The following is a 16,563-nucleotide window of genomic DNA, read 5'->3' as shown; positions in this document are numbered from 1 at the left end:
CCGGCACGTAGATCAGCGGCACGTGTCATAATGTGTCATTGATGATAGCAACGCAATACAGGCATATAGACAAGTACGCTGGAATCGAGTGTTTAAAGGGGAATACAATGGCGCGAAGGTCCTTGCAAAAAGCAATGCCCGAGACGCACTTTGTTCCCAATTTGATGGACAACACTGTCGGCCATAGATTGGCCGTTGACGTCGTTGTCTCTCTTCGTCCGAATTGACTCCGTCGCGATTAGGTCCCCCTTCAGCGACGACGGTCGCGATCGCCAGATTGGATAATGGATGGACGATCCACCGATTGCCCTAAGTGGACCTGAATCCGATTCCCGGGGTGATACGTCACGCGAGACTGGCACCGGTGTGTTTTTCCGCGCGTTTCCGTCGCTTTTTGGCGACCAGGCCAACGAGGAACCGTTCGAGCGACAGTTTGCACCCGGCTACGCTATCACACAGTCGTTCCAGAGATTCTCCCGGACTCCTCCCAGAGGAAGTCGCTTCTTCTTTAATGAGTATCAAGGTCAACCGGCGCGACGGTGTGGTAATACGGTAATATCCAAGTCGGTTCTTCATAGACCGCGATCGCGCGTCGCTGACAGATCATCCTCTGCGTCCCTCAGGCGTGCACGCCTGTCGCGAGGATAACGCCGTAAGCACCAGGAATCGATTAAGTCGCGATTTTCCACAACGCGAGATAAATCCCTTCTGCGAAGTCTCAGAATACTCCACTCGTGGAAGCAGTACAAAATTTTATTAAGATTCTTACGACCTGCGAGGATGAATTGATCTTCCTTACAGTTTTTTAAATTTAGTTTGTTCAAGTCTAAATTTAATTTCCTCAAATTTTTAAAGAAGTTGATTAAGCTGTTATTATACTAAAACTAAACGCTTCAATTGAAGCGTCATATTGCTCTATTTCATCACCGATTTATTTTAATTATATCAATTTAGCGATAATCCGAATTTTTAAAATTTTTAATGTTTAATCTAACAATGTATTATTCTTCTCAGTTTAATGTATTAATTTTATCAGGATAAGATCTCGTGATATGAGATCTCGACTGCTACTGTGGCACTGGATTATTCACAAGACTCCAAACTGACTCATATCGGATTAACTTCAACGTACAGTTTTTGTCATATGCAAGTGAATGTTTAAATAACTCTGTACTAAACACCAACTATAATTCAGGTTCACTCTGTACCACCATGATGTGGGCAACGTTGCTGTCAGAACTCGTTCTACTGTTGGTGATAACATCTGGCCTTCCTCGAAGCATTAGTGATGTCAAAGTATAGTGTCAATGAGTTAAGGAACTGTCGTAATCCAACTATTGGAATAAAAAATTGCTCGTTTTATGATAGGGCCGATGGAAGCGCAGTATCGACCTGAACGATGTCTACTACACGAAAATGCGTCAGTATAGATTACCGAGTGAAGTTACACCGACCAGTTACCACGTGGATATCAAAATACCTTTCATCGAGAGCAACCAGTTTAACGGCCGTGTTAAGATCAATCTTACCTGGTCCGACACTAGTGATAGAATAACACTGAACGTCCATCCGAATCTTGAAATTTCAGTAATCGCTGTTAGACTGCTTAAATTACCAGCCGATGAACCGTAAGCAAATAAAACATAAGCATAATTAAGTAACAGGCATTTCATAGTTTAGATATAAAACGCTATCTATAGTAATTCAATTTTTGTGCAAAGTGAATGCATTTTTATAACAGTAATTCTTATAACTCTAGTAATGATTTTTATTGTATTCATGTTATAATGATAAGTAGTAGAATATCGTTTTTTATTTTGTCAATAGTTCGTTTTCATTATAATGACTTTTAAAATCGTAATAGAACCTTATTTTCTGTCATCTTTGTAACATAGAATAGGAGACGAATTATACTTCAATATCGCACGAACTGAACGACAGAATAGGAAATCCTGGTACATCATTTATCTGGAACAAATGTTGAAGAATGGAAGTGCCTGCGAAGTCGATATCACATACTTCGGAAATCTTACGACTAATGAGACTACTGGCCTTTACAAAAGCGCATATATGGATTCCGAAGGTCGAAAACAGTAAGTGCAGCAACAACTGTTTTTGTTACTTTTCAAAGCAAAACTTAAAAATTATGTAAGTCATCCAATGTTTGTTTTAAATTTTTTGTAGAATAATTAATTTATAATTTATAAAATTTTTAAAACGTTTGTATATAAAGAAATTTTAAAAAACTTCCTATAACAGAAGTTTGTAGCAACGTTGCTGCAAAATTTCCAATAATACTGCAATATTACCGCAATATTGTTGAAATAATTTGTATTTTACAGGATAGAAAAATTTTTTGTAATTAATGGATTAAAAAATGCGATGAGAACAGCGACTATTAATTAACGGATTAAAAAACGCTGTGAGAATAGTGATTATAATTCACATTCACTTCCTTCTTATTTTTCAGCCCCTTTATCGCCACTTATTTACAATTAGATAACGCGCAGAAAATGTTCCCCTGCATGGACGAACCACCTTATAAAGCGACTTTCAAGCTGAGTGTACTTTATCCTAAGGGCTTAACGGCACGTACAAACACGCCTACAATGTAAGACGTTAATATTGAACCTTCCAATTCCAGAGTATTATATTGGGCTTCATTGTTTTCTAACATAAAAAAATATTCATTAAATTTTGTAAATTGTTAGCCTAAATTTTGCAAGTTTACTGATAACTAATATTACTTTTACTTCTTCTCTTTTTTTTAAGCTTTGCGCGTGAGTCATCCGACAAGATTGAAGAAGAGTTTGCAGAGACACCTCGAATATCGACGAATCAATTTGCCCTCGTAATATCCGATCTGCAGAACATCGAACCTACGAAGGAAATTAATGAAATGAATGGAAAAAGACTGCAGGTGAAGGTTTGGGGTCGCAAAGAATTCATGGAGTCGTTGCTTAATGTCCCTAACAAAGTTGTGAAAATTATTAACTATTTGCAAGATTATTTCAATACCACCCTTGGTCTACCGAAATTGGACCTCATGGCGATTCCCATGTACAGCACTTGTAAAGCTTCCGACAATTGGGGTCTTATGTTCTTCAAGTATATAAATATCTATAAGGATAATCTTATATTTCTGCGAAGTAGCACATATAAAATAAATAACTTTCTTCAGGGAAAGCGAACTCAGTAGTTCTCTAGTCTGGACCACTACGAATGAACTTCTCTATCAATGGATCGGCCAATCCGTTACACCGTATCGTCGAAACGATGCGCCGGTTAACAAAGCTCTTAATTCGTTCTTAGCATCCATGGCGACAATCGACGTAAGCCTACAATATCTTTCTTTAATTGTAGCGATATATTTTACAATTGTAAACGCTTTCGTAGTTACAATAAAATATTATATAACAAATAGCAAAAATTAGTATTTTTAATTACTCTATATTAATTCTATTTTGTAATAAAAATTATGATACTAATTCCTGAGAAATTAATTCTGTACTTTAAACAGCTCAATCCGAATGAGATGGAAGGAAAATGGCCGATGACAATGTTGTATCCTCTGTATTACGAATTTGCGCAGACAGCACCTTTTTCAAGAGTAGCTGGCATCAGACAAGAAGCAACATGGACTAAAGGTAATTAAAATAAATTACAATAATTTAATATTTTTATAAGACGATGTGAATTATAATTTACATTATCCATAAAACTGACATTCAAGAAAAAAATTTTAGTATCAAGTGTAGGAAAAAACAGATAATTACGAATAATTATATACGTATATTAATTAATAACTATACATATATATTAATTGCGTACATAATTTAAATAAAAATATAATCACAAACAAATAATTACGCGTATGTAATTTTTTTGGCGATACAGTGTAAGTTTATTAATAAAAATTAATTATCTCACCTTTTGGATTTTATAGCCGAGTTAGTTTTCCGAATGCTTAATTACACTCTTGGGCGCGACCTATTCCAAAGAAGCGTGAGGAATTTCTTCCATCAGCAATCGAAAGAGTAGTAATTGCCTCCATCAATTAGTTGGGAAGCAGATTCTAATCTCCAATAATTTAACGTTTTTACGTAAAAGCAAACTTCCGTTTTTCTGCACAATACATATACAGAAATAAATAAAGCTTTTAAATTTTAAATGTAAATTTGTGTAAAAAAAAGCAATTAAAGATTCTCCCAAAGTAATTAAAATTTTTTTAGTTATTTTTGTTACGCACTGCTTCCCGACTATTTTTCTCGATAATATTGATCGCAGATTCTATATGTCACGAAATATCGTGCCTTTTGTGTTTAGAGATCGCAGAACCTTCTTCGCCAACGATATCTTCACTTATCTGAACGATGTGGCGAACGAGACAAATAATCTGCCACCAGGTCTGACCATCAACGGCATCGCTGCTTCGTGGATTAATCGAGACAGAGTGCCGTTGGTCACGGTCATTCGCGATTACGAAACTGGAAAAATTAATCTCACTCAGGTAAGCTGGACAAAAGCGTTATTTCCTGCAAGGACGCGCGATGCGGGAAGGCACAGATGCGATTTTCGCACAGATAAAGCAACAGAAATGATCATGTATGCGTTATTTAAACGCGGTTAAATTCCTCTCGTCAACGGAAGTTATATTTACTGACGAGTATTAACAATAATACTGATTCTATTACGCCAAACGTTTTCAATAAATAAAATTGATAAAGAAATTATTAAATTCTTCATTATTTATTTAAGAAATTTAAAAATAAAGTGAAAATACGTTATTCAAAAGGCAAAAAAATAAAGATATAATTTTGATAAAAATATTAACATACATATAAGATAATATATATGTATGTTAATATTTTTATCAAAATTATGTCTTTATTTTTTTGCCTTTTGAATAACGTATTTTCACTTTATTTTTAAATTTCTTAAATAAATAATGAAGCATTTAATGCCAGATTTAAATATTTAGATCATTAAATATTTCGAATAGCAGAGCTTTATACTCTTTTAGATTTACGATTATAAAATTCTTAATTACTTAGTTAGATATTACAATTTTTGCTATACTTATTTTTTTCAAATCCATATTTATTACAGTTTTTATCACTTTATTTTACACCTAATTATTTACATAAATATTGGTAAATGAAAAAATAATAATATATAAAAATTTTAATTTAAATCTTTTCTAGAATGAAAAAAAGATAAAAGAACATCTTATTGTATATTCTTAAGTAACACTTATAAATAAATAATACTTTATTTGTGCTTTTAGAAAGTCTATCTGAGAGACATACCACCGCAATCTACAGCGAAAGTGTCCTATCAGTGGGACATTCCGATTGTGATGCAGGCACAAAATAAATTGAACTTCCACAACACTAAACCGACTGTATGGCTAAAAAAAGAAAACGTACCGAAAAATTACACTATCTCGGACATTACCGACAAAGATAACTTCATTATTGTGAATCCCGAAGAAATCGGTAGGTGGATATTCGAACAATATTTTCAATAGAAAACCATTGTAATTCTTCTTAACAGCAAATTACAATATTAATGATTTTAATTAAAATAGTTTGATTTCTCTTTAACACACATTATATTGTACATTTTTATACCAACATTTGATTTTTTTAATGTATATCTTGTAAATGTTAGATATCTTTAAATGTTTAGAAAAAATTTATATCAACTGAATGAAGTTATTTACAGATATCATGTGCTGAAAGCGTACAAATTTATTTTTTCTTTTTAGTAATTAATCCTTAGTATTCACTATAATTTTTTTGGTTCCTACTATACACGATAGTCGTTCATATTCCATAATTTTCACCACATTTACACGTATACAAAAATTATTAAGTGATTCTTATACATGTATTATAACTTTAACATCTTTACAAAGTCTTTATAAAATTGTGTATTTAAAAAAAAGAAAAGAACAGAGGATATTATTAAATATATAAGCTAAGCGCTCCTAGTATTTCAAAGAAGAGAAATGCACAGAACATGAATAACCCAACCATGTTTACTAACAAATTAATAATATTACTTCGCAGGGATGTTCCCGGTAAACTACGATACGTGCAACTGGAGGATGTTGTCGCAATATCTGCAAGGGCCAGATCGTGAGAAAATACCTCCGTTAACCAGAGCAAAACTTCTGCACGATGCATGGAACTTGGCGTACGCTGGCGAACTGTGCTTTGGCGTTGCGATGAACATGACTCTCTTCCTCAAGGAAGAAAAGAGCCATGTGGTTTGGGAACCAGTATTCACAATGATTAATCATATCGGTCGGCGCATCGAGGGCTTGGACGTATATTTGAAATTTGAAGTGAGTAGATGGTGCTTTTGATCAATTCATTAAAATTATTAATATTCAATATTAGCATTATAAATGACAAAATTGAGTAGATGCAGCTAATATTCGATATTAGGGTTAAAATAGAAATTGTAATTATAAACTATAGTTGAATTATAATATTTGTAACTATTTTTTCTGTCACACAACCAGTGTAAAATACATCATTTCATATAGACAGGTTCCGACTTCAATTTGTTCTTTAATTTCTTATCGTCAGGTTGTACGTTAATTAACAATTAAATAAAATTTAATTTCAGGCGTATATTCGCAGCTTATTGAAGCCTCTCTACTTGGAACTTGGAGAGAATCCTCAACCTGATGAACCTTCCTGGAAAACGCACATGCGTGGTCTTATGCAGAACTTCCTTTGCCGTGCTGGATATGAGCCTTGCGTTATGGAAGCCAGAAATCAATTCAAAAAATGGTTGACTGACGAAGAGCCGGACAAAGGAAATCCGTCAGTATCAGAAATCATAGGAACAAATCACTTATTAAGATGATTCTTTAGTAAATCGAGTTACCATGCATAGAAATGTCTAATTTTTTTATATAATGAAATTGAAGTACCGAAATCGACCTGTGCAAAATTCTACGGTAGATTAACGATAAAATAAGAGAGAAAAAAATATTGAAAATGTAAGGTGTTACTAATTACGAGTTAATCAAATTAATAAGCATACATTTTATCAGTAATAATAAAACTGATCAATTATTGAACTGGCGAGAATTATGCTTCACAGGGTCGCCAACAAATTCCTTTGCCCCGTATTCAAATGGGGCACCGACGAGGAATGGGAGTTTGGATTGCAGCGAGTCATAAATTTCCCGAAGACCAGCCTAGCTAGAAAGCAGAATGAGCGCACCTACTTATTGAAGACTCTCGCTGGATGTCCGAAGGATGCAAACAAGATCGAAAGGTCAGTATATTCACAAAATTTATAGCTTTGAATAAATCTTATTTCTAACATACAGTCAAAAAACAAGTGTGTTTAAATATAATTTTCTCAAAATTTTCGAAGACTATTCTCCATGTTCCTAACAAGCTTAAAGTTTGCGCAATTTGAGTAAAATATGTAGATTATTTAAAAGTTCGAAATGTATGCTGTTTGAATAAAGTTAAATCTCGTTGGTAAAGTTTAATTTCTTCAATCTGCATATGTACTCATATGTATTCATATGTGTGTTCATATATTCATTTCTTGTATATGTTCATTTATATATACGGTGTCTCAGAAATGGGGTAGGAGCCGCATTGGGTGCGTAGAAAGGATCAAGAGGAACAAAAAAGTCGTATGCTATTTTGAGATATTCCTTGTAGTTTTCAAATTAAAAAATAAACCGTCTAATCCCTCTGCACCGCGCATTGACTTAGACGTTTTATTATTTAATTCGAAAACTACAGTGAATATCTCAAAATGTATAAGACTTTTTTGTTTCCCTTGACCCCTTTTATGCCCCCAATGCGACTGCTATCCCATTTATGAGACACCCTGTATATATCCTCTTGTACCAATATAGATTAACTTTAATCGGTTTAATTTACTTTTTATTTTGTTGTTATAGTTCTATAAATTAGAAAAAGATAGAGTAAATTAAACCGAGATTAAAATTAATCTACATTAATAGAAGAGAACAATAATGAGATATAGATGACGGTTATCTAAGAACCGTATTAGAACATAAAAGTTATAATATCATAATGACATACCATCATGATCTTATTTGTCATTTGTAAGTATCAAATGATGTCATGATGACATCTTATAATATTATTATGACTTAATTATGATTCTGATTTCTACCTAGGTTTTTCCTTGTCCCGAGAAAATAATGAATAAATATTTATCATTGTTTTTGCATCCTCCGCATCAGATTGCTGCAAGTAGCCGTGCTGGACCAAAACGAGAATTTCACGGATTCGGACATCCACTTGATCTTCAGTATGCTAACCGGCAGTGCGACCGGTTATAAAACTCTGTTCAACTTCTTGCTCGATCACTGGTATACCGTAAAAGAGCAATTCGAGAACAAGACCTTCCTCTGGGACGGCATCGTCAATTTTGCCACGTCGTCGTTCAACACGCAGGAGGGTTACGATAAGGTGAGCAAGCTATACATGGATCACCAAGACGAATTCGAATCAGCGGACGCCATCATCAAGAAAGCGCTTAAGATCATTAATCAGGAGACTAAATGGAACGAGGAAAACGTGCCTGTGATCGATAATTGGCTCATGAAAAATCTATCTAAAGAAGATCTAGAAACGATCGCGGCTTCGACATCCCCGTCTTCTATTCTTTCCACAACGAACATACCGACAACGATCAAACAGCTAGACACGGAAATTCGATTCCACGGATGAATAAACGGACTCGAGTCCGGCGTTATGGCATTCCCGATCCGTAGAATATAATCTATATCTTCTCAGTTGTGCTTCGAAATATCAGATTTCTTTTCTCAACCATAATTATAGTGGAATGTTTTCTTGCTTGACAAATATAGGTAGAGAGATAGCGTCGTACAATAACTTCGCTCCCTTATATATAATTTTTATTAAAATTTAATGTGTTATAGCAATATTCCTTAAATCAAATATGCTGCAAGGATTTAGAAAAATCGAATGATTGGAAGACGTGAGACGTGACAGCGTGATTAAAATGCGACGAATGTGTATAACAATCTTTTTCCATTCCCTCTCTATCCTTCTATATATAAATGCAGTAACTTAAAAATGCCGATTTCGAAAAATAATGTATTATATATTTAAATTTTTATTTTTGTAAAACAAATAAAAATCGATATCACTCTCGTGACACATTTATTCTCCAGACGAATGAAGTGTTTCTCAGGAAAAAAAAATATATAAAAATCGCTCATAATTAAGACGTAATTTAAGTTAAGATTTATATACATATAATGTGAAGTTTATCTCTCTCGATGAATAAAATTAATATTATATAATGTTAGGGCTTTGTTAACGTACAATATATCTTATTTATTTAATCAGCGCAATTATGTATATTTAATATATGTTAGGAAAAACACTTTGTAGTCATAAATTTATATAAATCTATAACAATGAATACAATGTATACATATAAATATTATTAGTATCACATAGTCGCATTTTCATAATTTGGAAACAAAAATATATACGTATAGAAAGTCACAAGATTTATATTTTATATGATTATACAAAGGAGAAACTTATTCGTGTTAAATTCAATATCACATTAGAATGATTAAATTTATGTTTTATTGATTTATTGATGTTATTAATGTATTAATTTATTATAAATAATAAAGGGCTAGTGAACCAAGCTAGTTATTCATGCTTATAATATTATTTAATGTGCAAAATAAAAATTATTAAGTATAAACATACGTTTCGACCCTTTACATTGGGTCTCATCCTCAGTGTACAATTTATAACGTACAAAAAGTAAAAATAAAAATAATCGTCGAAAATCCACATTACATGTATTTATTATATAACAAAGATTTTATATAAACAATAATGTAAAGGGTCAAAACGTACGTTTATACTTATTACTATTATATTTAAAAAATTTCCATTTTGTATTTTTTAGCAGTGATACCAAAGTTATCTTGATTCCGCATTTCAGTCGATGACCTAAAAATCGATAAAATGATCGAAATTAATGCAGTTGTATTAATTTAATGTGGGACGAGATTAATATTTTATTTAATTATACGAGAAAATGCATTACGGTCGAATTAAAACTCAGAGAATAAGGAATGAACAAGTAAGTTGACCTAACAAATTTGTATCACTTGTAAACCTTTTATTATTCTTGGATTCTAACTCCGCAGTTTTTATATCTGTCCGATTTTTAACTTTCGATTTCAGCTTGCCATCTTGTTTGGGGAAATTTATAGTAGGCAAATCAATCGAAGTTTCATTCCCTTTGGTATTATTCATCAATTTAATTAGCAAGTTCGATATCTCCTCCCTTTTCCTCGTTATGATAATTTCTTCAAACCATTTTTTCAAGGTTTTAATTGGCAAAGTATAATCTTTAATAGGATCCTAAAAAAAAAGAAATGAACTCAATCACATTGATAATACGTAATCAGACATTTCAAAAGTAAATAAAAAAATAAAGTTGTTTTATACTTACCTTGAAAAAACTTTCCACATATTGTAATACATACAATCCGCAATCAGCAAAATTTGATTGCCGGGGTACTTTCAGAAACTCTCCCTTAATAGTATCTTCTGAGAATATTTTTTTTACACCAAGTTTGGCAACATGTTCGCAACTTAAATAATCTCTTAACGTAGCAATTATTCGTGTTCTATTCTCACCAGGAAGCGAATCAAATATTAGTATACAAGGTCTATAAATTAAATCATTCAAATAAAACCAAGTATATACAGATTACGCCAAATACATGATATGGGCATGCTATTTACTTTTTGATGATTTCCTTCTGCTTCTCAAGTTCAACGTTAATTTGGGTTGCATTTTTTTTCGATTGGTCAGTCTTATTCTATAAGTAAAATGTTTCAGTATATTCAACTGTTTAAAGCCTACTTTAGACGATCTATAATTCAGAATAGAATTCTATTTATAGTTTTGGGTGTCATGTAACATAGAAAACATTTGAAAAAGTATACACATACAGGAAATATATATCACTGATACATATTTTCTGTATATGTGTACTTATAAGTTTACTATATATATTTACTTCTTCAAATGTTTTCTATTCAATGTTACATGATCTCAATATTATAAACTCAATATTATAAATAAACCACTAATAAGATTTTTTTATTCGAATCGACAAGAATTAAACACTAAGTATAAGCGTATTCAGGCCTATGACGGTCAAAGCTAGATCTTTTCTGCTTAAATAATTCCCAGTGAATTATCTATATCTTATATATGTACATGCATATATATCATATTTTTGTAGTTATTCAAACTGCGCGCAGAAATTTTTTCGGACTTTATCTAACGCAATTAAACTACTGCAATAATTTCACAAGTTGAATTAAATTGACAATGTGCTGAAAACCTTAAATAGATAAATAATAATTCACTGAGAATTATTTAGGCAAAAAAGATCTAGCTTTGACCGTCATAGGCCTGAATACGCTTATACTTAGTAATTATAAATAAAATTCTGTCCTGAATTCGGTCGTGAATTTTAAATCGTCTAAAATGGGCTTTAGAAGGGAAGACAATCAACGATAAAATTTATTCTACCTTTTTGTCTATTTCTATTTTTATTTTATCATCATTGTCTTCTGCTTTGTTTCTTTCAGATTCATTATCTATCGTTATGATTGATGCAGGAGGAATTGTTGTAAAATCAATTGTAATAGTTTTCTTCAACTCTTTTATTTTTTTGGTCTTTTGCACAGTTTTATTATTATCGTTTCCTCTAGTTTTCGCAGTACACGTGGAAATTTTTTCAACTAATCCAGGAAAACAAATAATAGCCAAGAACCAATGTGCGCTATAAATATAATATTGTTATAAAATAATATAATATCTATACTTATGTTATCATAGAAATCAATAGAATTTCTTGAACAAAATAAATAAAATTGATTGACTCGTTTATTACAAGTTTATTACAAGTTACAAATTTAATATACGATAAATTACAATACAATAAAACTTCAATATTTTTTCTTTTTCCCTCATTACGTGCAATTAAACTCTTCGTGTATACAATGGATTTCTTTATCTGATGTCCAATAGTGATTCTAACTTTTAAGTGGGGGTGTATCAGGAAATATTCAGAACCGACCTTATCTGGCCGGATAGCCGGATATCATTAATATCCGGTAATATATATCCGGCTGAAATTTTACATTGAAAGTTTGCGTCACATGGATACAACTTTCTATTCTTTTCAGCTGAATTTCTTGCACAGTTTATCTTTCTACTTTTTTTACGTTAAAAAAATAAAGAAAATTATTATCACTATTTTTCCCTTGTATTCCTTTTCTCCATTTTTTTTTAAAGAGAATCGAGAAATTGTTAAATTAGAAAATATCCGCCCGGACAATTACTCTATCCGATCGAATATCAGATATCTGGTGTCATGTTCTTTCCAAATATCCAATATCCGATATCTGGCATTTTATGATCTGATACATCCCTATATTTAAGATGCTCTGTTCTGAGTTTAAATTAATATTAAACTTACAGAATTACTTACTCTTTGTTTATAGGAATTATAATAAAATCTTTTTCAAATATATTGACGTCCTTCGTCCATGTCTGTACTCTTGCATGCCGCCTGGCAGCAAGTGTCATTGACACGGTATTTTGAGCATCTTGAACATATGAACTAGTTAAACGTTTGTAAAAAAACGAATTGAACACATGCGTTCTTTGTTGATCAAATTCTGATAATACCTCTAAGGTCAAATATTTTAAATAAAAATCTATAATTACATCGTTCAAGAAATTGTCTTCTGCGAGACATAAGTAATGTTCAGTATTGATGGCTATTCCTCCTTTTGCAGGAGATGGTGGATATATAACTATTCTATAAAAAGAAATAGTTTTCATACAACAAACATTCAATAATGACATTCACCACAAATTTATAATAATGCACAAAGAATCGAAATAATATTAGGTTAGATAGATGAGATTGTAAAATTTTGTCCGATATATCAAATATCAAATTATTGAAAGATAAAAGTTGATTATTAATAAGATTCTCACATTTGTGTATCATCATTTCCTACATCGATATCATTTACTAAGTTTTGACTCGGTTTTTCTTCCTGTATAGTAATAAACTGTAACAAATTCTGTGAAAATACATAAAAATACATGTATATCTGTTATATTAAAAAAATATATGTTATATATTATATACCGGGTATCCCAAGAATTTTTTCAAAATTTTTTAGTACTGTATTTTCTCATGTTGGTAAAAATAAGAAAATAGTAAAAAGTCGAAAACAAATTTTGAAAAAATTTTTAAAGCTCTGTGAGGAAAAAATAAACAATTTTTATTTCTTGCAGTTTTTCTGTAAAATTGATAGTATTTGAGTAAAAAGTTATTGAAAACGAATTTTCGACAATTTTTAGTAATTAATATCTTGTTAATTCAGTTAATTATTACGAAAATTGTAAAATAGGTAGAGAACAATTCAGTTTCAATTCAGTTTAGTCCATTCTATCCGCCCATGATATACTTGGTGATTATTTTGGGACACCATGTATAATAAATAAAATATAATTTAAGCAAATATGTACATCTTTTGGTGCTGTCCGTTGAAGTAAATCGTTAGCTTTTTGAGGAGTTATTTCGACCATTTTATTTTCTCGTGAAAATAAACTTGTTAGAATTGTCTTTGAATTCTCCGGAAACTTATTTGGTAATAATGTAATATATTTATGCACGAGATCTAAATAAATAATAAAGATATATAAAGTATTAATGGAGTATAATGAAGAAGGCCTGATTGAAGCCGAAACGTTTATACTCATTATTTATGTACCAACAGAATAAAATATTATCTCGCTATCACAAGAACGTGCGTTCTTGTTTATTTGATTAATTTAAAGTATTAATCATTCGAGTTTGCTATTAAGAGTGCACCTAAAGCCGTCTGTATTATCGACTAAATTATGTAACTTTTGTATAACATTAACATTTTCTCTCTTTCACAGATTTGAAAATTCTTTTCCGAGATTAAAATATAGGCATTAATACGTATCTGTAAGGTGGAATTTATGCCAAAAACAAAAATTTCGAAATTGAGATTTTTCTCTATTTCTTAGTCCAATTTGGTACTCTGAATGAGCTGTCACATTGAGACATTTACTTTGTATAAAAGCTGTGCAGTCTATACTTACAAAATAATAGTCCACAAATTAATAATTTGGACAAAAAAAACAACATGGAGATCTTAGAATTGGATTTAGATGTCCAATTAAAACGTTATTGTTATATGTATTTATGTGTATGCATATGTGATATATTGATGTAATTGTAATAGTATGTAGTGATGTGTCAATGACATAAATTGTCTGCGTGTAAGTCCTACTTACACTATATATAACTATACTCTGTTCAACGGGAGAATGACCTCGGATTGGACGAAACTCGTTTGTTTTGCATAGATCTTCATAGCCTTGTACAGCGTTACATTGCTCCCTACGCGCAAACCGAGGTCATTCTCTCATTGAACGGAGTATAATCATCATTACAATCTCCTTAAAAATCTTTATATATTTTTTTGTATTATTTATATATATATATATATATAAATGTTAAAAAAATTATAGATTAAATATTTTTAAAAATAATCATCAAATTACAGAACTATTTAAAATATAGAATCATATATATCATGTAAATACTTTTTCCACTGGGGTCATGTAGTCCTACTAGATCTTGCATCCCTAATAATTCATGTATCATGGTTCCTGTTCTTGCAGATATATAAAAGAATATTACTGGCATTGCCTTTCCAAAATGAACAAAGAACTTAATTATATCTTCATACTTCACATCAAAAGTAACAAAACTAGAATCTGTAAAATATCCAAATATTTCAAAGAACTTATAAATCTTTCCATCCACAAGCATTTCCGTTATATATAAAATTAATCTACCATTTTCTAATGAAGGTACATGAAGTTTTACACCATTGCGGCAAATTACTACTTTTTCTTGAGGTATATATTTGTAAGAACCTATTCTGACTGTTCGACATTCTAGAGCAATTTGTGGTAATAGTCCAGTATCTATTAGAAAGTTTGGATCTTCATACATTCCTAAAATCCAATAAAATTTTATTATGTTATTGCATCAACAGCATTCCAGTAAAGACAAACAGTAACATAATACAAACCAAACGTTATATCAGATCTCTCTAGTAATATTGTAAAACAATGTAAGAGGCTCTATACAATAAAAAGAATAGGGAACAGAGGATAGAGAATAAGAATTTCAACTTATCAGAAACTGTGTATTCCACAACACATAATTTCTGGTAAGTTGAAATTCTTATTCTCTGTTCTCCGTTCCTTTTATGGTTGTTCTACAATGTGCTTTTTGTTTCCTGTTTCTTGCTGTTTATCTTTTGCCTTCTTGATCATAAAGGCAAGAGACAAACAGCAAGAAACAGCAAACAAAATGCATATTATAGAATTAGCCTTATTGTGGAGCCCATAACTGTCACAATTATGTGACGTTTCTTATATTATATTTACTGATTATTTAGGATAGCTGCCTTACCTCTAACTTTAATAAAATTAGATTCATTCATCGAAAACGAAAGAATATGGCAGAAAAACACGACAGTCTATCTCGCGAAACGAGTTAAGCGGGGAGCACACTGCACAGATTCTTGCATAATGCATAACACATGAGGCATAGAAATTGAACCAACCAGAGTTCTCTATTACATGGAAGGGAAAGAAACGGAGAACTTCGATTGGTACATATTCTTATGCATTACGTGTTATGCGTTATGCAAGAGTCTGTACTCCCCGCTATAATTGTTATAAAACGTTCACGAATTTATAGGTTATGGCCATTAAGGGCCTCTTCCATTTCCATCAATTCCATCTTTCAACCTATCAAAAGCTGATTACATCGGAATACACGGTTTCTGATAGGTTGAAATATTAATATCTAATTCTTGTTCCTCTATTGTGCGCAGGCCCTTAGGCTCTATTAACTAATATAAGAAAAACAAGATTTAAATAAGATATTCTGATACTTTTAATCTAATGGCTGAATCGCGACTTTATAATTAAAAACAAAATGAGAACAGCAACATTTGCTTTATAAAAAATGAAAATAAAATATATAAACAATAATATTAATGACACCCCTCCCCCTCCTACTTCAATCGAAACTCCATACATAGAAAAAATTTACTTCGCCGGCCCTGCCTAGTTTACATCCTGCACTTGATATGGGTACTAACTAGTAACTTCCTATTGAATAATCTTATAGCGTATTCGATTTACTAACTCGACCCGACTCCGAGTCAATAGTCTGTTCTGTTTAGCTGCAAAAGAAGAGCTAAATTACGTGTAAGAAATGCGGCTAAAAAGAACAGACTCGGAGTCGGGTCGAGTCAGTAATCGAATACGCTATCAGAACGCGCTTACAAGAAAATTGTCCAATTACAGCCAAATGCGAGAAGAATAATCGATTGTGAT

The 16,563-nt window shown here is 31.7% G+C and overlaps 2 protein-coding genes across 2 annotated transcripts; one reads left to right on the top strand and one right to left on the bottom strand.

The window, feature by feature from the left end:
* Nucleotides 1–428: 428 nt before the first annotated feature.
* LOC108764336 (aminopeptidase N) lies at nucleotides 429–9,210 on the top strand. Its single transcript, XM_018512513.1, has 15 exons — nucleotides 429–652; nucleotides 1,196–1,296; nucleotides 1,369–1,628; nucleotides 1,896–2,093; nucleotides 2,471–2,611; nucleotides 2,773–3,108; nucleotides 3,182–3,332; nucleotides 3,521–3,647; nucleotides 3,947–4,037; nucleotides 4,327–4,510; nucleotides 5,288–5,498; nucleotides 6,075–6,352; nucleotides 6,640–6,839; nucleotides 7,123–7,299; nucleotides 8,255–9,210. Exons 2-15 carry the CDS (start codon nucleotides 1,213–1,215, stop codon nucleotides 8,742–8,744), a joined length of 2,928 nt encoding a protein of 975 aa, XP_018368015.1. The 5' UTR covers nucleotides 429–652; nucleotides 1,196–1,212; the 3' UTR covers nucleotides 8,745–9,210.
* Nucleotides 9,211–9,943: 733 nt separating this feature from the next.
* LOC108764295 (sentrin-specific protease 6) lies at nucleotides 9,944–15,767 on the bottom strand. The gene is made up of 11 exons (XM_018512443.1): nucleotides 15,629–15,767; nucleotides 15,004–15,165; nucleotides 14,749–14,922; nucleotides 13,639–13,790; nucleotides 13,099–13,187; nucleotides 12,584–12,916; nucleotides 11,620–11,872; nucleotides 10,821–10,897; nucleotides 10,525–10,744; nucleotides 10,186–10,433; nucleotides 9,944–10,016 (listed from the first exon to the last, which is right to left on the bottom strand). The coding sequence occupies exons 1-11, from the start codon at nucleotides 15,657–15,659 to the stop codon at nucleotides 9,944–9,946; spliced, it is 1,812 nt and encodes a 603-aa protein (XP_018367945.1). The 5' UTR covers nucleotides 15,660–15,767.
* Between the last annotated feature and the right edge of the window lie 796 nt (nucleotides 15,768–16,563).

This window comes from Trachymyrmex cornetzi, unplaced genomic scaffold (genome assembly GCF_001594075.2).
Source record: "Trachymyrmex cornetzi isolate Tcor2-1 unplaced genomic scaffold, Tcor1.1 scaffold412, whole genome shotgun sequence".
In the NCBI taxonomy this organism is placed as follows: Eukaryota; Metazoa; Arthropoda; class Insecta; order Hymenoptera; family Formicidae; genus Trachymyrmex; species Trachymyrmex cornetzi.
The sequence above is the reverse complement of the archived record's forward strand: the minus strand, read 5'-3'. Positions and strand labels throughout refer to the sequence as shown.

Coding starts and splice junctions, on each gene's coding strand:
- LOC108764336 (XM_018512513.1), top strand. CDS start 1,213: ATGATGTGGGCAACGTTGCTGTCAGAACTCGTTCTACTGTTGGTGATA. Junction 1,629..1,895: donor AAATTACCAGCCGATGAACC/GTAAGCAAATAA, acceptor TTTGTAACATAG/AATAGGAGACGAATTATACT. Junction 6,353..6,639: donor ACGTATATTTGAAATTTGAA/GTGAGTAGATGG, acceptor ATTTAATTTCAG/GCGTATATTCGCAGCTTATT.
- LOC108764295 (XM_018512443.1), bottom strand. CDS start 15,659: ATGAATGAATCTAATTTTATTAAAGTTAGAG. Junction 15,166..15,628: donor TAATTTTATTAAAGTTAGAG/GTAAGGCAGCTA, acceptor ATTGGATTTTAG/GAATGTATGAAGATCCAAAC. Junction 10,898..11,619: donor AAATAGAAATAGACAAAAAG/GTAGAATAAATT, acceptor TTTTACTTATAG/AATAAGACTGACCAATCGAA.